Here is a 25,636-nt window from a genome sequence, read left to right on the forward strand (position 1 = left end):
CTCTGCCAGAGCCCCCCCCCCCCATGGATTAACCACAATTATTACATCAATTTATATTTGTCATTTTCAAATTGAAATTTTGCTCGAATCTTTCAGATTTGTCTAAGTTTCATCCAATTCGACCTTTCTCTAATGTACAGGGCCCAATTACATGTAGCTTCTTAAAGGCAGTGGACACTATTGGTAATTACTCAAAATAGTTATTAGCATAAAACCTTTATTGATAACGAGTAATGGGGAAATGTTGATGGTATAAGACATTGTGAGAAACGGCTCCCTGTGAAGTGCCATAGTTTTCGTGAAAGAAGAAATTTTCCTCGAATTTGATTTCGAGACCTCAAATTTAGAACTTGAGGTCCCGAAATCAACCATCTAAACGCACACAACTTCGTGTGACAAGGGTGGTTTTTTCTTTCATTATTATCTCGCAAGTTCGATGACCGATTGAGCTCAAATTTTAACAGGTTTGTTATTTTATGCATTTGTTGAGATACACCAACTGTGAAGGCTAGTCTTTGACAATTACCAATAGTGTCCACTGCCTTTAAGTGCGATTAAATGTTATCTGAAAAGCAAAGAGGGATGTCACAATACATATTACTATGGTAATAATTATTGACACCTCATCTTAGTTCTTTGTGAAATCGAGCTATGGTTGCTGTTTTAAAAACTACAAGAAGTTCAATAATATTATTTCCCATAAGGTTTGATGTGGTGACCCTTTCTTGTTCCAACTGTCAAACGATGATAAAGAGAAAAAATTCTCAACAGCCAAAGTCACAATAATTATTTCTAATGTACATAAACTGTGCAGGTTAACATTTTTAAGTGAAGATATATTTTTTTAGGTATCACAATTGTCAGCATTATTCTATTATATACAAACAAACAAGTTTATAATAAAATAAATGTTAAAATGGGCATCTTTTTGTGTCCAGTTCTTTGCTACATTTGTATGATTTAAGTAAACAATTGTAGATTGTTCATACCGTATTTAATTGTAAGTTAAGTATACAAAGTTGTACAACACTATCTGTGGTGAACTTAAAACTTGTACAAATTTATTCGTAACACTGCCAGCAAATCACCCCTTTACCAACGAGGTGCCAATGGCCCTCGTTTTGATTAAATACTTAAACAGATCAGAGGACTAGGAGAGAAGTCTACCAAGGAAGTGTAGTAAACGTTCACCGCGAGGTGATAATTTGTGGAGTTGATATTAATTAGATATATCTCAGGTATTTAAAAAAAAATTGTATTCATCCAAGTTATTGTGCGCATTGAACCAAAGTAACTTCAAAAAATTACTTGTTCAGTTTTTTGTAATTACATCGATGGGAATGCTACTTTAATCTTATTTTAAAATGTGTAGATTTGTTTTCTACTATAGGTTTTCTCGGTCAAATTTGGAAATTCAGCAGTCAATTTCATTTCCATGCGTTCGATTTAAAGCTGTTCTGCCTCTCCAGCTGTTATTGCGTTTCAAATTCAGAAACCGGCCATTCAATTTCGTTTTGAGTCAAGACACATGTCTTAAGCACTCTGTTCAATTTAGCGTATCAACATTCTTTTTCGTGTCACACACGCCTCAAGAACAGGTTGAATGCTGCTTTGATGAATTGCTTAATTGAATGATTATTTTATTAAATCGAATGACGCAACATCATATTTGACTGATCATAAAACGAAATCGAATGACCCTTTTCAGTAGCATTCGATTTCGAGTGAAATATATTAGCCTGATGGTTAAATTGGCTGCTCATTTTCCGAAATTGACCGAGAAAACCTATAATTTATTGTCATGCCCAACTTGTTCTGGTGTTCACATTTTGGCGGGAAAGGACATTATGGTCGAATTAAAGTATTTTGAAGTTTCAATGGTTCGTTCTGTTTTGATTGGTCAGCATTTTGTATATTAATAATTTTTTAATTCCCACGCTCGTGTAAAAATGATCGTTTTATTAATAATTTATCATCACTACAAAGGCAAAATTTGGGGAAATCAAAACAATATTGTTATAAAATTGTTTTTTTTATTCAAATAATTATATAAATCATCAACTAATATAGCGACTGTGAGGTTTGTAATCACTGTTGGGTTTTCATCAGATATGGTTTTCTAAAATTGTAATGGTGGGTTATCGGACATAATTTTTGTGTAACATGTTCGACAATGCAATTGGTTCGGCAAAAATATCCTTAATGTCACGTACCAACTCTTGGTGTTTTTTTTTTACATATTAAACAAATAAACGAAAAACAGACATGTTGAGAAATTCTTTTGCAAGTTATTTTTGTTTGTGCGTTTTTCTTGAAGCTTATCGAAAAGAAATACCTAAAAAGTGACGTTGATATTCGTCACATTCGACATTATTTTAGACAGCCGTTTTGAGAGTTTATGTTGCCATTTTGTTGTTCATTACGAACATAGGCGCAAGGCATCTGGGTGAAAACAATGCGACTGATTCCTACAAGCTGTATGTACTTTGGCATAGAAGGAAGTTGTTTTGTTACAGGTAGTGGACACTATGGTAATTACTCAAAATAATTATTGGCATAAAAACCTTACTTGGTAACGAGTAATGGGGAGAGGTTGATAGTATAAAACATTATGAGAAACGGCTCCCTCTGAAGTGACGTAGTTTTGGAGAAAGAAGTATTTTTCCACGAAATTGATTTCGAGACCTCTCGAAATCAAGCATCTGAAAGCACACAACTTCGTGTGACAAGGGTGTTTTTTCTTTTCTTTCATAGTTATCTCGCAACTCCGACGACCGATCGCGCTCAAATTTTCACAGGTTTGTTATTTTATGCATATGTTGAGATACACCAAGTGAGAAGACTGGTCTTTGACAATTACCAATAGTGTCCACTGGCTTTAATATGATTTGTCCCCGTCAAGGGAACTCGGCAAACTCCCACAAGGTGATACACACACAAAGGTGGCAACAGCCATTCTCTTCACAACTAACTTTTGATCAATTTCTCATCCGGAACGTCATCATTGTGAAATGCAAAAAAAAAATAATTACGATGATCACGAGGTGAAAAACAATTATCTTCCCTAAAAATTTCGGAAAGAGCTTTGACAAAAAAATTTTGATTATTAAAATATGATCATCCAATTTCATTGCCGTATTGTGGTATCCTCCTCTAAACTGCCGTTGAGATTAAAGGAACACGTGGCCTGCCACCGCCTTGGATCGGTCGAGTTGGTCTTTGAAAAGCGTTTGTAACCGTTTGTTGTAAAATGCATTATGATTAGAAAGATACTTTAACAGAATATAATGATCCACACAAGTATCACTCGAAATTGCGTAGTTTTCCTTTTACCTCGTCGACTTACACGGTCGGCCATTTATGGGAGTCAAATTTTATGCGAGTCAAATCTTTGACTCCCATAAAATAATGGTCGACCGTGTTAGATCGCAAAGTAACGACTAACTCGACCAATCCAAGGCAACGTGTTCCTTTAAATATTTTGATAAAAACACACGACGGCTGTTTGATTTCAAAAGCCCAGGCGCATTAATTTTGTTATAAGTATTGTGTTTCGTTTCCCTGTTTGTATTGTGGAGGTTTTTTATATGATCTGTGATTTATGTCCTTTTTCGGGAACGTTTAGGAACATTTTCTTTTCCTTCTAAATGTATTGGATGAGCTAACACTTTCCATTAAAAAAAACTGTCATGTTCAGCCGGTTTGATTATCGAAACAATAATTTTTTTAATCGTTTTTAACCGTTAGCTATTGGTAAACATAATAAAGTATGACAGGTATTTAAAAAGATTTTTAGTTTCTGGTAAACTTTTGACTATAGATGCAAACTTAAAGGAACACATTGCCTTGGATCAGACGAGTTTGTCTATAAAAAGCGTTTGTAACCCTTTTTTACCAAATGCATATGGTTGGAAAGATGTTGTAAAAGTAGAATACCATGATCCACACAAGTTTGCCTGGAAATTGCGTGGTTTTCCTTTTACTGTGCGAACTAACACGTTCGGCCATTATGGGAGTCAAAAATTTGACTCCCATAAATGGCCGACCGTGTTAGTCGACGATGTAAACGGAAAACCGTGCAATTTCGAGGCATGTTTGTGTGGATCATTGTATTCTACTTTTACAACATCTTTCTACCCCATGTGCATTTTATAAAAAACGGTTACAAACGCTTTTTAAAGACCAACTCGGCCAAACCAAGGAAACGTGTTCCTTTAATGTTGTTATCTGCAAAACATTTCAGAGTTATTTCAGAAATTTAATTACTATGTTGAGATTGTTCTTCTCAATACTTTAAGTAACAATAAAATTCAAAACGAAGTTATGTTGTGTTGTCCAGTGTTACTTATTATTGTGGTGTTTCTGTTGAAGTTAGACTGGATTTATCACCTGTCATACAAATTAATTATTCCTTAAAGATGCTATGTCAGATTGATGATTTAAAATGTTGATAGGGGTCGAGAAAGTTACAAGTTTTCATTTGAGCCATTGCTCGAAAAAGTCCGCCAATTATTAGTAGCAGTGAAATAAAATGCTCAAAAAATGCCCAGTTTTTGTCGGGATCCCGACAATATATAACGTGACCAATTCTTATGTGTTTTATAAGAAACGTTTTACATTTTTGTCATGGTTCCTGACCATTAAAAGTAAAAAATAAACTTTTTTTCGTTAGAGCGGTTGATACTCTTTGAAATACCATTCACTCAAAACATATATTTTTTAACGTATGAGGCCAAAATATGACATAGCATCTTTAAATCGTCCAGTGTGTAACAATGGAAGTTTTGAGTATTTGAACCAACCAATGGGTAGCACCCTCTGAGCACGTAATTTTGCTCGCAAGGTGCGAGTAGTAGGCATAATGCATTCCTTTTGGTCATAATTTTGAATATTATTTGGGTTACGCACAACCAGTGGAGCATACCAAAGAACCGTCTAAAAGCTTCGTGCTCTCCTTCTCAGCCAGTTATAGCGGTTATGTCCACGCAGGAAGCTTAACTTATAATACACAATCTGAAGAACGTATCTGGCAGAAACGTTTCTCAGATTCAAATTTTAGGGGATATGAACTGATACTATCGAAATATTTTTTATGATTTTTGTTTAAATTATTGCCTCATGATAATGTTGGCGGTGCCAGTAACTTTTCTTGTAAAAACACTCTGCGGCTCACAAACCTGTGTAAACGGCGGGTAAGGTTCGTTATTCGCTTTTTCAATTTCTTTTTGCAAGAAATATTTCCTGGTTACCCGGGAAACGCTGTTTGTTTATTGAAAACACGCCCTCGTGCAGGTGTGCGCATAGCAGGTGTTTTACACTGTAAAAGATAATTAATTGGTATGCGAGCGCCCTCTATCTGTTGCTAAGCACAATCGATTCTACAGCGTCCACTCAGAATCCGCCATTCCATTGCTCTACCACACACACACACACATTCCTTCTCTCTCTCTCAAGCCCTTTCAAAATGGCGTCCGAACTCTTGAAACAGAACCGTCTCCGCTGGGATTTAACCCCAGAGGACATCAACACCAAAGCAGAAGAGTTGATAAAACAATGCAAGGCTGTGTACGATGCTGTTGGCTCACTCAAAAAGGATGCCCTCAACTATGAAAATACTCTGCAGGTAAAGTTTCTGTCGGAATCCGGCCCTTTAATTTATTTTGCGCTGACATCATTCTCCGTGTATTTCCGACATAGCATAATTCTGTTTACAACAGAATTAGGCTCTAACTTGTAAATTACTAAGTGTAATGGTGTATGTAAGTGTAACCCTTATGTTTTCATAGACCTTGTCGCCAATCTGTGTGGCTGATTTTGCTGAATATGGCCAAAAGAAAGGCATCATCGTGGGCAGTACAGAGTGACGAGAGTCTAACTCTTATTAACCCGTATTTCCATTATTCAGTGCATTGCCATTGTCGTTTTTCGTAGAATTGTCAGAATTTGTACGCACCGGTCTTCTTAGCCCCACTTGTGTGGCCAAGGCTAGCTGAATCCTTAGCCACACGTCCATATAGACCGTCACCATACCATTAGAAACCGCCCCATATTCCTTCCCACAATGCATTGCTTTTCTGAATCGCGATAAACCTTATTTCCTTAAATGCAGCTAAGAAATACCCAAAACTGTAAAACTCTGGAGCCTCCCCTACGAGCCACTTAGCAGTATAAAGTAATATAAACCGGCTGAATTTGTTCACCTAACTCTTACATGTAGCTTGCTTTGTGTGTATTGAATAGTCAAAAAAGAAAATATTTTAGAAAGAAATTTTTAACGATAACTTTGCTACCTTTCTCCGACTCTAATTTCCTCGATTTGTACTCGGCGCCGCCATCTTGGAATAATAATATGCCAATCAGCATGACGTCATCGGCACAGCTAATATGGAAGAAATTATTCCTGAAAAATATGTTGAAGTTTTGCTCTGGGGATGTCATCAACATATGTATTGATTGATAGTGTGAGCCTCAGTGCGCATGGCTTTGAGTACAGTGCCGCAATTGGAATTAACTGGTTAGGTGCTGTCAACTTGCCTTCAACTCCTCCAATATACATTTAAAATCCAGGAGGCATAACACTTTAAAGTATTATAGCTCAAATAGAATTTTTATCAGTTTCTGGTAAAATTTTTGTAAAGAAAGTGAGCTTTTTCCCCGTGAAACATATATTTATAAGCAGCATGGCCGTCTGCCCCAATCACAGACTTGTACATTTTGGACAACAGAGGGCGCTCTCCAGCATATGGAAAATAGTCTTGGCACAAGACGCTTAGTTCCGCGTCGTGTAAATTGCTCGCTGACTAATAAGTGGTTAGTTGACGTGAGTTGACGGTGATTTGGCTGCACTGGTAGACCGCCAGTGATCAATGCAAGAAAGTGTTTACACGGAAGTTAGTGCACGACGTGGGATGGGACATGTCAATTTCAATTTTCTTTTCACAAAATATGAAAACATTCATTAATGGCCCACATTAGTGGCCAAGCCCAAGTCTATAGGCCTAATTTATAAAATTTACCATTGAAAATAAAATTTAAAAAGTTTCTTTAGTTATTTTTAAGATGTATACAATTTAGGTAATATTTTGTTGTTAATACCTAAAAGTGACAATTGATTAATTCAAGAAAACAGCCAAACAACTTGTGTGTTTTTCTATTATTACCATCCAGGCTCTTGCTAACAATGATTGTGAGTACGGCGTCCATCGTAACATGCTTGATTTCCCTCAGCATACATCTCCAGATAAAGCAATGAGAGAAGCAAGTACTGAAGCCGATAAGAAACTCTCTGACTTTGATGTAGAAATGAGGTAAGGTCAAGACTGGAATCTAGAGGGAAAATCCACATATGACCACAGGACGTGTAGCTCAGGATGTTTATTCGGAAAGAATTGTTTGTATACTACTAGAATTGAAGTTAGAAGAAAACCTATTGGTGCACAGTTTACAGGCACTGGGCACTATTGGTGTTTATTCAAAATAATTTTCAGCATAAAAAAACTTACTTGGTAACACGACATGAAGAGCTGTTGATAGCATAAAACATTGCTAGAAATGGCTCCTTCTGAAGTAATGTAATTTTTGAGAAAGAGCTAATTTCTCATTAAAATATTGAAAGACATCAGCCATATTCTCTTGCAACTTTGACGACCGATTGAGTCAAAATTTTCACAGATTTGTTATTAATGCAAGTTGGGATGTACACCAAGTGAGAATACTGGTCTTTGACTTGAAATTACTACACCATGCAATACTTCGCTGTATGTGGGCTTCCGCTGCTTTGTGTGTGGCTCAGTTTCCATAGGTTGGGTCACGATAGCTTCCAGGCTCTCATGGCCAAACAAAACAAAAAAAATTGCGAAACTAACATGAGCAGCCATTTTCAAATTGGCGTGGTGTTTTGGTTCATGCCGTATAAGGAAACAGTGCAATTTCGAGGTGTATTTGTGTGGATCATTATGCTCTACTTTTAAAACATCTTCCTAACCATATACAGTTTATAAAAAATGGTTACATAGACCAACTTGCCTGATCCAAGGCACTGTATCCTTTTAATAAATGAAATTTGAACCTCAAACAAACTTTGTTCTACCCCTTCATAGCATGAGACAGGATGTGTTTGACAATCTCATGGCCTACCAAGAGAAGACCGATGTCAGTAAGCTGAAGCCTGAAGCTAAGCGCTACCTGGAGAAGTTGATTAAGCTAGGACGCAGAAACGGTAAGGTGTACGTTTGTAGCTCACTCTATACTTTAGAGTGTCATGTTTCAAATGGTTGTCAAAACGCTAGAAAAAGGTTATAAGACACTATTTATTTGATAATTTTGTTCATCATCAAGACAACTGTGTGGCCCTTCCATAGACCTTATCACAAAAAATACTCGGTACGCGCCTGTTAGGAGTGGAATGAGGTGCATGCTGGTCTAGCTAGCAATCAAGTTTGATCGCTAGGTAGACCAGCATGCACCTCATTCGACAGTTATCGCTTGCGCCATGGGTTTTTGCGAAAAGGTCTATAATGGTAAAACAGTCCAACTTGAAAATCTAGGTATTTTATATAAAATACATTGTAAATTGTTGGTTAATTGAGGGCATTTCTCCATTTCAACATTTCAAAGGCATAGGCCTAATGAATGTGAATATAACTTGCCTATCTTGGCCTCCTCTTGCCATTTCATCTAGGCAAAACACCTTATCCTCTTTACTTGTTTTTTTTCTTCATATTGTTAATGTTTTGCCATAAAGGCTGTACGATTCCCCACGTCAAACTGACCCAGGCCTGATGCCCCTTGGTCAATGCCTTGGTGCCCTTGCCCTTTCAAAAACAACGCATACAGGCCTGACTGTTCTGTTGCTGTTTTCTTTCTGTAGGCTTGCATCTACCCAAGGATGTTCAAGACAAGGTGAAGGCCTTGAAGAAGCGTGCCAGCGATATTGCCATCGACTTCAACAAGAATCTTAACGATGAGAACACAATACTGGAGTTTACTGAGGAGGAACTAGGTAAGGATGACTGCGGGGGGTTACTTTTTGAGGAGTGCGGCTGTAGGAAAGGAGGCAATGTTAGAGAGAAGGGCAAAACCCTTGGCACAGCTCCGCGGCTGATGACTTGGGCCAGACCCAGGCCCTGCAGCCTAAAAACTGCCCTCTGTGCGAGATAATCACGTAATAAAAGAAGGTTGCCCATTGTTGGCTGTAGGGGATTATAAAGGCCTCGTGGCTCGGGCCTTGCCCGGACGTGGCCCAGCTTATCAGAGGCGGCGCTCACCAAGGGTTTTGCCCCTCTCCCTTAGATTTGTTTTCTTTTAATCAGTTCCAGTAGAATTCCTCCAGTTTTTCTTTTTTTCTCAAAAGGTGTCGAAATTAAGCAAGTGCTACATACAAGATTAATGACTGATCATCCGGTGACGCGGATTACATTTGTATGCTTCGTATTATATTATATTAAAAACAAATTCACTCAAAAGTGCAGCGAAACGCAGACCACTTTGCTATCATGATGTACTCAACGCACAAGCAGTCAAATCGTTTCATTCATTCATTCATTCAATTTTTCAGGTTTGCTGTCTTTGTTATTTTATTTCTTTGCAAGCTACAGTTTAGGCTTGGGTGACATGGTTGGCTTGTGCGTAAAGCACTCGCCTCTCACTAAGCGACCCTGGGTTGATACCCGGCCAGGGCCATATGCGAGTTGAGTTGTACTTTGGTTCTCTGCTATGTCACAAGGGTTTTCCAGACTATCCGGTTTTCATTCCTGGGGAAAAATCAAACACTTTCGACCTCGTGCTGTGCTCTGTGGTCATAATATGACTGGCATGCCTGCTTCTTGAACACATCGTAGTCGCGTCCTTCGCAGTTCAGCTCTTATCGTTTATTATGAACTGTTGAATGCTATCTAGATAGTGTTTTCAGAACAATGGGATACCGAGAGAGTAAACTCTGTTTGAAAATTATAACCCAATGATGAATATTATACACATAATGAATGTTTATGAGTGCAATGGTGCGAATATGTTCATGAGTTGAAAGATGGAATGTTCTATTCAACGAGGCGGAGCCGAGTTGAATGGAACATTCCAGCTTTCAACGAATGAACATATTCGCACCATTGCACGAATGAAAAACATTCATTATTTGTTTTATATAACATCCAAGTAGAACTTTGTCATTTTGATTGAAAGAAACAACTTTCAAAACAAACAATTTCAACTGTAGAAGCCGAATGCTAGTAATTTTACTATGCCTTCTTGCAGTAACACCTGCTGCGTTACCAAAGACACGCGCACGCAGTGATGTTTTTACTCAGCTTTTTCGTTCCATCCGAAAAGTACCATTGCACGCTGGCAGCGTGCCAGCGTGCAATGGTACTTTTCGGATGGAACGAAAAAGCACGGCGAGTGACTCAGCGTGCAATGGTACTTTTATTTGCTATCACGTGACGGACAATCCTCCAATCAAATGGCAAGGATCTGCTTGGGTGTTATATAACAATGAATAATCATACTTACTAAATTTGGCATTTGACGTTTCAAATCTCTTTCCTTTTTACAGTGGGTCTTCCAGATGACTTTATCAAGAGACTAGACAAAGTAAGTTACTGAGACAGTGTTGCTCTTCCACTTCTCTTGATTGTGCTTTGATATGAGTGAATGATTTTCTTTTAAAAATAAACGGATGTATCGGGACCAGCAGCTGGAAAGGACTGGGGTTGATTTCACAAAGAGTTAAAACTAGTCTTATCTTGAGTTTGGAAGAGTTACTCGTCCTTATTAGAGAGGTTTCGCAAGCGTGCGGATACAGATACAGATATGATAATCTTATCCATTCAGGTCCTTCGCGCGTTGGATTTTGTTTTGCAAACTATAGGTATGTTTCACTTGAGTGCGCTCACGCTCATCATGAGTGTTTTACTGACAAACATGACCGACAGAGACCCAGTGTTTTAAAGGCAGTGGACACTATTGGTAATAACTCAAAATAATTATTAGCATAAAACCTTTCTTGATTACGAGTAATGGGAAGAGGTTTATAGTATAAAGCAATGTGAGAAACGGCTCCCTCTGAAGTAACATAGTTTTTGAGAAAGAAGTAATTTTCCACGAGTTTGATTTCGAGACCTCAGATTTAGAACTTGAGGTCTCGAAATCAACAATCTAAACGCACACAACTTCGTGTGATAAGGGTGTATTCTTCTTTCATTATTATCTCACAATTTTGATGACCGATTGAGCTCAAATTTTCACAGGTTAGTTATTTTATGCATATGTTGAGATACACTGTGAAGGCTAGTCTTTGACAATTACCAATACTGTCCACTGCCTTTAAACAGTGCATTTTCTCATCATTTTGCTTGCAAATGACTAGCAATATTCTATCTATATCAAGCACGATACCAGTGAAAGCAATTCAGTGTGAAATGTCTTAGATCTGGGACAAAAATACAACTAAAAGTCTGCAAAACAGTATCTGTTTTTCTACGACGTGTATGAGCTCCCGTATCCGTTGCTAACATGTGTGCAAAATACCATAGACGCTGATACGTGTCACGTGAACACACAAAGTGTCAGCGTAACAGTATCTGTATGTGTATCCGTACACTTGCGAAACCGCTCTATTATCTCCTAGGACTAGTCCATTTGGCCACGACAAGCCACGGTTAATGTCAGCTTGCTTATTACCATTAAGGAGAGAGTCACAATTATCTGTAACTATTGGGAGAATCGCAAGTATAGGGCCTGAGGTACAATAAAACATTGTTGTCATTTTGTCGCTTCCATCAACAGACAGCAGAAGGCAAGTGCAAAGTATCACTGAAATATCCCGACTACTTTCCAGCAATGCGTAAAGCGCGTAACCCAGAGACGAGACGCAAACTGGAACTTGCCTTCAACTCAAGGTAGTATAAATATTCTAGAGCATACTCTAATAAATTCTCAACAGACTACTCTAGAGAACACAACATTTTCTAGCGATTTTTCTAATGAATACCCAACGTAATAATCTTCATATTATTATAGAGAATTCTCTACAGAATATTCTACCACACACTCAATAGAATACTCCACTAAATACTCAACATGACTCTTTGCAAACTGGTGTAGAAAATAGTCAACTAAATAGTCAACAGAGTGCTCAACAAAATTCTCTTAAGAACACTCTTCAAAATATTATAGATGTTACTCAACTGAATACTCAACATAATACTCTCTAACACTTTCTACAGAATGTTCTACAGAATATTCAACTGAACACTCAATAGAATATTCTACTCAATACTAAACAGAACACACAACAAAACATTCCAGACACTACTCTACTCAATACTCTACTAGAAAAAAAACCTATTTGTATTCAAGATTTTACCTTTTTTTCTTGTTCTATAGTATAGTTGATGTGATTTTAAAAAGTTTTCACGGATTGGTATTTTATTGCAATTTAAGAGATGTTGTGCGAGTTGTGAACATTTTTAATTGTTAAATTGATTTGGTTTCAGATGCAAGGAAGAAAACACAAAAATCATGGAGGAGCTTGTTGAGATTCGTCAAAAGGTAGAAACAAAAATACAAGAATGTAGATTTGTAAAAGTTTTTCAAAACCCTGCTGCACAAGTTAATTAAGCTTGGACTGCTTGAATTTTGATGCGAATTTACCAAACAAAATTTGATTAGTGTAATGGAGCAATTTGACCTTCTCCCCCCCAAAAAAAAAACCCCACCCCACTTAAATAAAAGCAAGTGACGTAGGTTCATACAGCTGCTTAAGCAGAACATACTGCTGGAATGTTTCCTGCTTAGTCGAAATGAGCTGGCTACCAGTCATGTGACATGGCAAGTTGTTGGCAAAAAACCTTATTCTGGTTAGCATAATTCTGTTGTGCTTAAGTAGGTCTATGACATTGGACCCTGGACCCAATTTCATAGAGCTGCTTATTCAGAAAATATTGCCCAACAAATTTATGCTAAGCAACAATAAGCAGGATATCAGTCACAGATGCTACATGTAAAATTGTATCTTAGCTGGTAATCATTTTCTGGTAAGCATAATTTTGTTGCGCCTTGCTAGTTTTTGTGTTTTAAAAGTAGCTCTATGACATTGAACACTGGCTAGCCAAGAGACTCGAGCTCTGCATTTCCGTATTGTTGAATTTGTATTTGTACTTAACGTCTCTGTCTCCTTTTGATTCTAGTTGGCGGATCTTCTTGGCTATCCAACACATGCTGCTTACATCTTGGAGATGAGGATGGCCAAGACACCTGAGACTGTCGCCAAGTTCCTCAAGGATCTCACTGAGAAACTCAGGATCCTTCAGACTTCCGAACTGGAGACTTTCAAAGCCTACAAGAAAGAGGAGGTACGTAAAAGACAGACATTGAAACCTTTTGACACCCGTTTCAATGAGGCACACCAGAGTTGGGTCGGGCCAAACCAAATAGAGTAGGAGCGACTCTAGGTCGACCCAAGTAAATTTTGGATCACTGTGACCTGGGCCAAATTTCATGGCTCTGCTGAATCTCATCACTTGCACATAAGCAGAGCATTTGCCGGTTCGCAGAGTCATTGGGCTCAACAGATGTCTCTATGTCTGACAGCTTACCGTGCGTGAAGGATGAAGCTGTACTGCCGACGGATGTCCGATGATCCGTTCTCAAAGATTGCCGATGACTTTTGCCGGGTGTTTGCCGTGGATTCAGCTAATTTCTGACACCATGTTCTAAAGACGGCAGGACTCCAGCCCATGACATCATCATACAGCAAGGCTACAGTGGCCTATTAATGCTACTCCATAACACACATGTGATGATAACTGACCCACTTGGAGTATTTTACATGACTTTTTATTTTGTCTCTCTCTTTGATCAGTGTGAGAAGTACAAGTACCCGTTCAACAACACCATCGATCTATGGGATATGCGTTACTACATGAACATGGCGGAGGAGCGACAGTATTCCATCGATCATAACAAACTCAAGGAGTACTTTCCACTGGAGGTGGTCACTAAAGGCCTGCTGGAAATTTATCAGGTATGAAGGAGAATAGTCAACAGAAATAGAAGAAATTTAATGGCCTGACGTTTCAACCTTATATTAGAGTCTTTCTGGAAGGCTATTTGCTAGGGTCGAAACATCAGGCCACTAACCAGGCCATCTTTTATGCATACCCTTGGTCCTTTTGGTTGGGAAGTTGTTTGCAACAGCTATTTTCTCAGAAATAGAAATAATAATAAGCGGTCAGAGCACAGTGATCTAATTGTCGAGCAGACAACTGGCTCTTCTCAGAGCCACCACTACTCACAATGAAGAGATTTTTTGAATGGTGTCACCGCAAAGCTTTCTTAGTTCATAATAGTCGAGCTGCCAACTTTCCCTGATTCTGCAGAAAATTCCCTGAAAATAAACCAATACAAAAAATTCCCCTTATTATAGAAGCTTTTCCCATTAAAAAAAAGAGTAATTTATCTATCTTATTGTTGGCACAGAATGACCACACCAGCTTGCTTTGCGCACATACACTGTGTTATAATATCAAAATCTTATACAGCGCACGTATACCAAACAAGGTACTCAAGGTGCTGAGTATATATACAAACTTTCCGGAGGATAGGTTATTGCAGTGATGAATTCTTAGACCCAATTATTTAGCACCTTGTAAGGGTTTACAGGGTGCAGCCACAGCCAGGAATACCGGGGCGAACCCCTTCTCTGTTCGATAAGCGCACTGCGTTCTTTTACATGCATTACACAACAAATGGGACCAGCAGCTTTACGTCCCATCCGAAGGACGAAGCAATGGTTAAGTGTCTTGCTCAAGGATACAGTGTCACGGCTTGGGATTCGAGCTGATCGGTGCTCTTAACCGCTCGGCCACAACACTTCCGAAAAGAGGTGTGGAAGACGAAGAAGTGTGTAAGACAAAAAAGTCTAACAACCTCAAATGGCATGGCATCAACATACATGTTATTTATTTTTAATTGATGTCATTTGTTTTTACAGGAGCTCCTTGGTCTGAAATTTGAGGAGATTAAGAAAGCGGAAGTATGGAACGATGATGTCACAATGGTAAAGACAATGTCATTCATATTTAAGCGTTTCAAGAACTCTTTTCACAGGCAATTTTGGAAGATTTTACGATCTGTTTATAAGGTTCCTGCCAGTAACTACTGTTTATAAGGTTCCTGCCAGTAACTATTCTCAAAGTAGAGGAAAAGGCATATGAAAACCCCCAAATCATTGATGCTGTTTGTGATTGGACCATAAACATTTTAGGTAAAAAGCACTGGAGAGCTGTTGATTTCGCCAAACATTGTTTAAAACAACCTCCTATGAAGTATGTAATCCGTTTTAGAAAACTAGGTAATTTTTCACCTGTTTCTCGCAACTTGAAGCCCAATAATTGAGCCCAAATTTTCACAAGTTTGTTATTTGATGCAGATATTGGGATACACTGAGTGAGGAGGATACTGGTCTTTGAGACAGTTCACAAAAGTATACCCTGCCTTTAACGCTTTGTATAATGTTTCATCAATATTAACAATTTGTTGTTTGGTTTGCATCTTTCAGTTCAGCGTGACGGACAAGGAATCAGGTACCTTCATGGGGTTCTTTTATCTGGATCTTTTCCCACGCGAGGGCAAGTTTGGTCATGCCGCCTGCTTCGGTTTACAGGTAAGTCATATTTCTGGACAAAGAGTTTCACCCAGTGTCACTATATATTTTTTCAAGCATGATTCATCTATTAATTCGCAACCACAGTGGCTGATTATGAATGGTCAGACAGTAGGAGGGTTAACTCAGACTGTGTAGATACACTCACCACTTGATATTATATTGCAGGCTGGCGTATTACATGTATTCAAAACCACAGTTGGACGCTATTACATGGTCAGACAGTCGGAGGGTTGACTATGTACTGTTTTGATGCATTCATCACATGAAATCATTTTGAAGGCTTGCATAATTTACCTATCATTGAAACCACAGTGGATGATATTGAATGGTTGGACAGTAGGAGGGTTGACTATGTACTGTGTAGTTACACTTATCACTTAATATCATATAGACAATGTGACCCGTGACATCTCATGTTTACAAAAGATCCACAGAGCCTGGACTTCCTGCAGGCACGATTTGTACACAGCTCAATGGAAAAAAAACATAAAATATTATATTCAAAGGGGGCACATTTCAAAACTTGTCCAGCATTTACTCTCATAACTCTTGGATTAATGTGGAAATTATGTCACAAAATGTCAACTTTCCCACGGGACCAGTGTAGTGTCTTGCCTGCCAGAATACTCAAAGATTGTACAAGCTCACACTTATTGTAAACAGAGTTCACATTGCATGCTTGAATAGTTTATCATTGAAAACCACAGTGGACGATATTGAATGGTTAGGCAGTAAGAGGGTTAACCTTGAGTTGACATAGATAAGGAAATAAAAGAGTTGAGATGCTTTCTGGAAAATAGAAGGCCTGTTGAACAGGGGTAATTAAAGTGTCCAGCAGCCGATTTCACGAAACGCTAGGATTAATCCTATTTGAGTTAGGACGAGTAACTGGTCCTAACTTAGGATGGGTTCAAAGCGTCCTGATGTCTTCAGAGACGAAACTAAACTTGTCCTAAGATTGATCCTAAGTTAGGAAGAGTTTGGTGAAATCGACAGAGCTTTGGTATTTTGTTTCAAAATACCCAGTAAAGCTTATTTTTTATTATGATTATATTCTGATGTTAAAATTCTTTGTCGACAGCCTGGGTGTTTGGCAGCGGATGGGAGCCGTCAGGTTGCTATAGCAGCCATGGTTGCCAACTTTACTAAAGCCACAGCAGACGCTCCGTCACTACTCACTCACGATGAGGTAAGTCCCCCAGCATCATCATGCCCACCCTCCCTTACACCTTTTGACCATCTCACACACCCATGATTAGGTTTGAAAGTCAGAAAATCAACCATGAAATTAAGAGGATTAACAAGAGAGGACTTTCTTTTATTGATAATAGTGGCCTCTTGTGTAGCGATCAATTCTGTCACTCTCTTGCAAAAGGTTTTACATCACATGGGCTATTTTTCATATAATGTTTTGCTTCCTTATCTGGAAATTTTGTTTAAAAGAATACTCAGAAATACGATAATTTTGTTACTGTTCGGAGGATGTCTGGAGCAGGTTACTTGAAAAAACATTGATAAAACTTGTGTAAAATTACCTTTTATAGCATGTTTAGGGCCCAATTTCATAGAGCTGCTTAAGCAGAAAATATTGCTTGACACATTTTTGCTTAGCAGGATACCAATCACAAATGGAACATTTGACATGGTAGTTTGGGTGGTAACCTTATATTGTGGTAAGCATAGAATTTGTTGTGCTTATCTGCTTTTTGTTCTAAAGCAACTTTATGAAATTTTGCCCAGAGCTTGAGTCCAGTGCTCTTCTCTGCACGGCCACAACACACTGCTAAGAAGTAATTTGGCTGCTTACCCTATTCTGATAAGCAAAATTGTTTTGTGCTTAGCTACTTTATAAGCTTAAAGTAGAGCAGCTCTCCAAAATTTGGCCCAGGTCTGATTCCAGCCTCTCTCTACTTTTGTGTATGAATCTCCCCCAGGTTGAAACCTTCTTCCATGAGTTTGGTCACGTGATGCACCAGCTTTGTGCCCAGGCGGAGTTCAGAATGTTCAGGTACATTTACTCCTCATTAATGTTCCCTTTTTACGTTTTGATTCTTTACATGTCTACGCTAGGTGGAGACATTCTTTCATGAGTTTGGCCATGTCATGCATGACATTTTGGGACAGACTGACTTTTGTTATTTCAGGTCTGTATATCAATTTGTAAATTTTTTTTTATATTTTTTTTAAAATAACCAATATTTCCATGTTCTGATGAACAAATTTGAAAATCTCCTTGATTCTGGAAACTTTTTCCCGCTCATGTTGAATGTGATTTCAAAATATCTCCCTGCAAGTCCAAACGTTGGCAGATCTTACTGCGTAAAAAACTGGGTCCTGGGCCTAATTTCATGGCTCCAATTATCACCGTTCTTCTGCGCTAGTTGTGTAAAAAGCGAAGAATGCCTTGTATTGTGAAGTACACATGCATTCAAGCCAAAATTTCCCTGCTAACCCTTGAAATACACTTGATGTAAGCACATAATTCTCTGCTTCCATAAGCGTCTATTTTTTGCTCACTGTAAGCAGAGCCATAAAATGGGTCCTGTTTTATTGCTAGTTTCTAAGCAAGTGATGTCACAAGTCATATCCATTGATTTGGCCCTCGGGGGAAATAAGATTTTGTCATAAATAATATAAATAATACTTACTTTTCCATCACAGTGGCACACGTGTTGAGCGGGACTTTGTCGAAGCGCCCTCCCAGATGCTTGAGAATTGGTGTTGGCAGGCAGAGTCTCTACGTCGGATGTCAGGTCACCACACAGAGGGGACGCCCATTCCAGACGAGATGGTAGAGAAGCTAGTCAAGGCTCGCAACGCTAACGCCGGAGTCTTCAATCTTAGACAGATTCTACTGGGGACGTTTGATCAGACCATTCACACCAGCGCTAAGGTACGTAGAGAGAGAGGCTCTTAAAGGCACTGGACACTATTGGTAATTGTCAAAGACCAGTCTTCTCACTTGGTGTATCTCAACATATGCATAAAATAACTAACCTGTGAAAATTTGAGCTCAATTGGTCGTCGAAGTTGCAAGATAATATATTTTAAGAAAAAACACCCTGGTCACACCAAGTTATGTGCTTTCAGATGCTTGATTTGGAGACTTCAAACTCTAAATCTGAGGTCTCTAAATCAAATTTGGGGAAAATGACTTCTCTCTAGAAAACTACGTTTCTTCAGAGGGAGCCGCTTCTCACCATCAACCTCTAACCTTTACTCATTACCATGTTGAAAGGTTTCATGCGAATAATTATTTTGAGTAATTACCAATAGTGTCCACTATAGCTTTAAGGTAAAAAAAACCCAAAAAACAAAACATAAATTCAAACTGTGCAGCTTGACTCATTTTGGCTGTTGACTACTCTGTCGATGCCATTACTCTCATTGCAAACATTTACTGGTTACCCATTCAGCAGCATATTTCATTTTAAAGTCCTCTGAGAACTAATCAGACTATCAGACTATTAACACCAGCGCTAAGGTACGTAGAGACAGAGGCTCTGGAATCAAGGGCAGTCTGTTGGCGTCGTGGTAGCTTGACTTGCCTGGACTTCCTGCAGGCATGTTTTGTACACAGCTTGATAGACCGATCCATTAAGCTCCGCCCCATTGCGTATTGACCATTTACAACGCAACGGAGGTCCAACACTAAGGTCTGACATGCGTGCGCGTATGCTTGGCTCGTGCGGCAGAGTTGTGCAGAAAGGCATGGGAGAGCCCCACCTGTTCTTGCTCACTGTGTGTCGTGGGCGGAGCCTACTGGATCGGTCTATTGAAGACAACCTGAAAACTTACATACTGTATCATGGAGAATGCATCATATGATTGTACAGTCGACTCCCGTGATTACGAGCTCGCATGTTACAAGGTTCCGGTTGATACGAGGTTTTTTGCCGGTCCCGAACGGCCCCATGCGTGTTTCAATGCATTAAAATACTAATTATACGAGCACGGTAGTAGCGAGAACACGGTTATAACGAGGTAATTTGGGAGACCTATTACGAGTAAAACATTGTGTAAAACCCTTCTATAACGAGAACAATTCAAACACCAACAAAGGAAATACCTGTACAGTTGGTAAAGTCGATATTTTTGGCTTTTTTTTAAGACATACAATAGAGGTGTTAAGTGGACGCTACCGCTAGCAACACTAATCCGTAATCGGGAGTCACGAGTCAGCAAGCAAGGTTGTTAATTCCAAACTCCGGACAATGGTGGGATTAGGAGGTTTGCATGGTTCAAACATTTGAGAAATCTTAAGAAAAGATACTGATCCACTGAGTTTATAAGCGCATTATAAATTTTCAGAAGAAAAAAAAACACCCGCAACTTACAATCAAAACTAGTTGCGTGATCAATTTTATTGAATGCAAAAGCAAGATTTTACCTGGTATCCCACATTGGCAATGAACCATCTAACATGACAGTGTTTACCAATGAAAATCAAGATTATATTTTTTGTTGCTGCGACGAGCATGCACACACATGCACAGAACATCTTCCCTGGTATCTCGCGTTAGCAATGAACCTTCTATTATTACACTAGTGGTTACCAATGAAAATCCAGCTTTTATTTTATTTACTGAAAATTTTCACAGCGTGTGCAGTATGCATTGCAGCAGTAAGATTTCCCCTGGTGTCTCGCAGCAGCAATGAACCATCCAGCGTTAAACAGGTGGTTACCAATGAAAACCAAGACTCTATTTATTGCATTGGCAATAAACTGCCGGCGACCAAAGTTTTGTAAGAGAAACTTCCCAAAACATGAACGCAAGTTAAAATCTTACACTTTTTATCAATCTTGTAAAATATAAATTGATTTTAAAATTGAATTTAAAACTAAACCAACTTAGTTAAAACAGTTTTATAGTCCCAGCGTTGTGCTTGTTTGTGCAGTACATCGCACATACTACTCTCTATGCACACAGTAGTACATGTATAGTCAATTGCAGCTCTGCCATGCATCTGTGTGTACACACGTGCGGCCATTATGTCATGTACATGTATATGCAAGTACACGTGTTGTGTGCATGCACAATGATGACGTATGTATCTATATTTAGCGCGTTGCGTTTAAGACGAGATTCGGATAATACGGGGAAAATGGGCCAGTCCGGCGAACCTCGTTATAACGGGAGTCGACTGTATCAACTTTTGATATGAAGAAAGGGGACACATCTCAAAACTTGTTCAGCGTTACTTTTATACCTCTTTAAAGGCAGTGGACACTTTTGGTAATTACTCAAAATAATTATTAGCAGAAAACTTTACTTGGTGACAAGTAATGGGGAGAGGTTGGTGATATAAAAAATTGTGAGAAACGGCTCCCTCTGAAGTGCCATAGTTTTTGATAAGGAAGTAATTTTCAACGAATTTGATTTCGAGACCTCAGATTTATTATATGAGGTCTCAAAATCAACCATCTAAACGCACACAACTTCGTGTGACATGGGTGTTTTTCTTTCATTATTATCTTGCAACTTCGATGACCAATTGAGCTACAACTTTCACAGGTTTGTTATTTTATGCATAATGTTGAGATACACCAAGTGAGAAGACTGGTCTTTGACAATTACCAATAGTGTCCAGTGTCTTTAATTTATGTGGAATTTATGACACATTATGTAAGATTTCCCGTTTGACCAGTGCAGTTTCTTGCCTGCCAGAAAAATTATGGACACTGTCACTCTATTTGTAAACAAAGGTAACATGGCCAAAGCTTCTTCAACATCATCAGTTGAAGAGGCCTTGGACACAGAAAAAAAAACCTCTGGCTCAGTTTTGGTAATTGTGCCAACCCGGCAATAATGACAGGAATGTTGTGATATCTTGTTTTATTCATCTAATTTTGCCTTGAAAGATTAAAACTACACATCCATGTCAACTGTGAATTTTTCTAATTTTAACAAAACCTATTTCAGAACGAAACTTTTTTGAGGTTTTTTTTTGGGGGGGGGGTGGCAAAATCAGGGGTGGGTCCAATCATTTCCAATTTCCTTGTTTTATTTGTCTGCACTCTTAGGCGGACACCACCTCCATATATGCCAAGATATCTCAGGAAACACTCGGTATACCAGCTACGCCAGGTACCAACATGTGCGCTTCATTTGGCCATCTAGCTGACGGGTACGATGCCCAGTATTATGGTTACTTGGTGAGTGATGGTTTATGTCAAACAAAAAATCATTTTTCTTTTCATGTCACCCTTCCACTAGGCCGACACCAAAGCGGTCTTTGCAAGGCTTTCAAAAGAAATTCTTGGGATACCGTCCACGCCAGGTACCAGCAAGGTTGCCTCATTCGGTCATTTGTCCGATGGCTATGATGCTCAGTACTATGGGTATCTGGTGAGTTTTAAGTTTTGGCTGGATTTTGCGCCTTTTTTGTTTTTTGCTAGACTGGTCTTTGACAGTTATCAATGCTTTTTGTGTGCTTTAAAAGTTTGGTCAATCTAAGGTCACAATAAATTCCGATGTCTCCGATCTGGTGAGTTTAAAATTATCCGATTTGGCTAAATTTTGAATTTTTAATTTTTGTTTGCTTTGCTAGACTGATCTATGACAGTTATCAATGTTGTCTGTGTGCTTTATATGTGTCAATGATGAATGAAAAGTGATCGAGTTTGTAAGATTCAAGATCTGCAAAGAGGTTACTCAATGTTTATCTGTTATTCATTCTCTGTACCAAAAAAAAGTACCCAGGATTGTGGCTGTGCAATTTCATACACAGCTTAACGGTAGGCAAATTTTTGTGCTAACTTTAGCAGAAAAAGGTGTTAAATGTAACTGTATTTCACAGGTTAACAAGAAATTGGGCGACCAGCTTGCACTGTTATGTCATTCATTTTCATGCAGTAGGCACTGGAAGGTTTGCGTGCCTTTTCATGTGCCTATGGTTAGCACCGCTATGTAAAGGAAGTCGCACAGTCAGCACAAACTTTAAAGTTAAAGGCAGTGGACACTATTGGTAATAACTCAAAATAATTATTAGCATAAAACCTTACTTGGTAACGAGTAATGGGGAGAGATCGGTAGTATAAAACATTGTGAGAAACGGCTCCCTCTGAAGTGGAGTAGTTTTCGAGAAGGAAGTAATTTTCCACAAATTTGATTTCGGGACCTCAAGTTTAGAATTTGAGGTTTCGAAATCAAGCATCAGAAAGCACACAACTTCGTGTGACAAGGGTGTTTTTTCTTTCTTAGTTATCTTGCAACTCCGACGGTCGATTGAGCTCACATTTTCACAGGTTTGTTTTTTTATGCATATGTTGAGATACAGCAAGTGAGAAGACTGGTCTTTGACAATTACAAATAGTGTCCACTGTCTTTAAGCAGCTTTATTTTCATTCTTTGGGCCCTATTTGCAAGATGCAAAAGTTGGCAGCTCTGATGAGCATGCATTTGAACTCTGTTCCATGCAGTATTTTTGAGTTCGATTGATGGTTTTTTGGGTTGCAGTGGAGTGAGGTGTACTGTATGGACATGTTCTACTCACGGTTCAAGAAGGAAGGGATCATGAACCCCAAAGTGGGAGCAGACTACCGCAAGTTCATCCTTCAACCAGGAGGTTCCATTGTAAGTTGATCATGCAGCCTTTTTCTTTAGAGGGTTTTGATACCTTTTGTAGATCAAGATTTAGGCCACGACATGAATCCCTTCTGACTGTATGTAAATGTATGTTAAATTTGCATCGGGATAAAAATATATTCATTTTGGTTTAATCCATAAACACTGATGCATGTTAGCACTGTAAACTTGAGTTTCCCATTTTTTTTAAAATTTTCCCACAAAACTCGGGGAAAGTACTGAGTAAACAGTGCCAACACATATGGGTTTAAACGGGTAAAACCAAAATGATTTTGGTTTATCCCCTATGCAAATTTAACATTTATTAATTCATTGCAATACCTGCTGCTAAAACATAGGATTCGAACTGCCTCTAGCTACTGGGCAATCTCAGTGGATTAGTTGGTTCGACAATGCTCTAGAATTGAATTGTTTGAATCCAATCCGAGTAATATGCCTGTGATTTTTTTTCACAACTCTGAAGCCCTTTTAGGGCATCTGAGAGCACACAAAATTGTGCTACAAAGGAAATTTTTCTTTTCATAGTTCTCTTGCAACTATGATGACCAACTGAGTAAAAAAAATTACAGATTTTTTATTTTATGCATTTTGAGAAACACCAGGTGAGAATATCGGTCTTTGAGGTGTTCAGTGCCTTTAAGTTTGGTATTATTGCAATCTCTGTGGTCAATCTTGGTGAAGGGAGTTTTTGGGTCAACGCCAAAGCTTTTGGTGGATGGTATTAAGAGAAAACAACAACAACCACCACTCTACTTTTCACACACTTCCTTGATAGGATGCCATCGATATGCTGAAGAACTTCCTGGGACGGGAACCGCAGCAAGAATCTTTCCTGATCAGCAAAGGCTTGAAAGTGTAGACCGACACTGCACTCCGTTCTGCGGTCGAGGGCAGGCTTCACATAGATTATCACTGGTCCCCATGCATCTATAGTTCCTGTTTACTTCTCAATTTGGTAAGAGTAAACAGTTCTGTTCTATTGATATAATAGACCCTTCCCATGAAATATGTAAATTGCACACATTTTGCAAACATTTTGGCTTGCATGACACAGACGCATTTGTGCGTCTGCTCAGTGCACCTCTTTGTGGCATTTGCCAACCAATAGGGTCTGTATGCATGCGTGAATGTAATTGGCATATTTTAATTGGAAGGGTCTATTGGATTGAGGGCAGGCTTCGTGCCACCAACACATGGAGAGAATAACGCCCGTTCCCAGGCAACTATTGCCTCAATGCTTTGTTATGCCTGTGTTTACACACAATGTGTGCAGAATACCGGTGACGAACATCCTGTGGTGATCAAGTTACAATTTGTTACCCTGATAGAAATGATGGCCTTGAAATTTTCCTGGTTGTTGGAACTATATATTGAGCCAGTATGACCTCAGGGGAACCACAAACAAATTTCTGAAGTATATTTGTAGATGTGGATGTGGAAGTTGCAAGTGCAAACAAAACGAGACAGAAACCCACAAGTGCTGGGCCCAATTTTATAGAGCTGCTCAAGTAGAAATTAGTACTTATAATTTTTCAGCTTTGCAAAAAATAGTGGGACACCAGTCAGAATGGTATGCATGACCATAGTACATGTATTTTGGCTGGTAGTCTTTTTAGTAGTGAGCAAAATTGAAATCCATCAAAATCTAGAGAGCATGTCATCCAATAGCAAATACAGTCAATTCTTGTTTTGACAAGGTTGTAGGGACTGGCCAAATAACCTCTTTCTGACAGGAACGTTATTATAAGAGGACAGCAAAACATAGAAACACAAAGCAGAAATGAGATTCAGGACTTCACTGTACATATAAAGTATTATTCCCGTGAAATACAAAATCCTTGTTGTTGTTGAATGAAATATAAACACTGCAAAAATCATGCCCATGATAAAACTATGCCCTCCAACTTGGGTGAATATTCCCCAGCCAGTAGACAATGCAACAGCCCCTACATGTAGTTGTTACATTGTATATTGATGCACAGTGTGATTATTTATGACATTACATGTGTATCGTACAGGCAGGGACACCATAAACATTCATCTCTGAATGAAAACAAAAAACTCCTTGTCTCTTGTTCTATAACCCTTATAGCTGGGTGTATTTTTGGCCCCATGCTGCATTTCTTAAAAAGTAAACGATGATGTCTTGTTATAAACAGACAGTGTGTAGTTAATGTGCAAAGCAATGTATCATGTTGTGTAAAAGAAGTTATTGAGGCTGAGAGGGAAGGTGTACTTTTGAAATTTACTCCAAAAATAAATGGCCATACAAATTTACTTGGGATGAATGAAGCCTTGGAGCTGTTGATAATGTACATGTATTATACTGGGATGAGATTGTTCAGACTTTTGGCTGAACTCACACTTTTTATGTCGCCCTGGT

At 38.7% G+C, this 25,636-nt stretch overlaps 1 protein-coding gene across 4 annotated transcripts; it reads left to right on the plus strand.

Annotated features, from left to right (window-relative positions):
- Positions 1–5,412: 5,412 nt before the first annotated feature.
- LOC117297591 (thimet oligopeptidase-like) lies at positions 5,413–25,636 on the plus strand. Of its 4 annotated transcripts, none has more exons than XM_033780699.1 (17): positions 5,413–5,623; positions 7,168–7,307; positions 8,100–8,218; positions 8,870–9,001; positions 10,550–10,587; positions 11,782–11,894; positions 12,492–12,546; positions 13,185–13,349; positions 13,859–14,020; positions 14,990–15,055; positions 15,557–15,661; positions 16,746–16,853; positions 17,599–17,672; positions 18,326–18,557; positions 21,690–21,821; positions 23,125–23,241; positions 24,029–25,636. In XM_033780699.1, the coding sequence occupies exons 1-17, from the start codon at positions 5,465–5,467 to the stop codon at positions 24,110–24,112; spliced, it is 2,001 nt and encodes a 666-aa protein (XP_033636590.1). In that variant the 5' UTR covers positions 5,413–5,464; the 3' UTR covers positions 24,113–25,636. The 4 variants fall into 4 exon arrangements, with proteins under 4 accessions (XP_033636590.1, XP_033636591.1, XP_033636593.1 ...); XM_033780700.1 differs by lacking the exon at positions 21,690–21,821 and adding an exon at positions 21,883–22,014; XM_033780702.1 differs by lacking the exon at positions 17,599–17,672 and adding an exon at positions 17,735–17,808.

The sequence above is a fragment of the Asterias rubens genome, chromosome 12 (assembly GCF_902459465.1).
Source record: "Asterias rubens chromosome 12, eAstRub1.3, whole genome shotgun sequence".
In the NCBI taxonomy this organism is placed as follows: Eukaryota; Metazoa; Echinodermata; class Asteroidea; order Forcipulatida; family Asteriidae; genus Asterias; species Asterias rubens.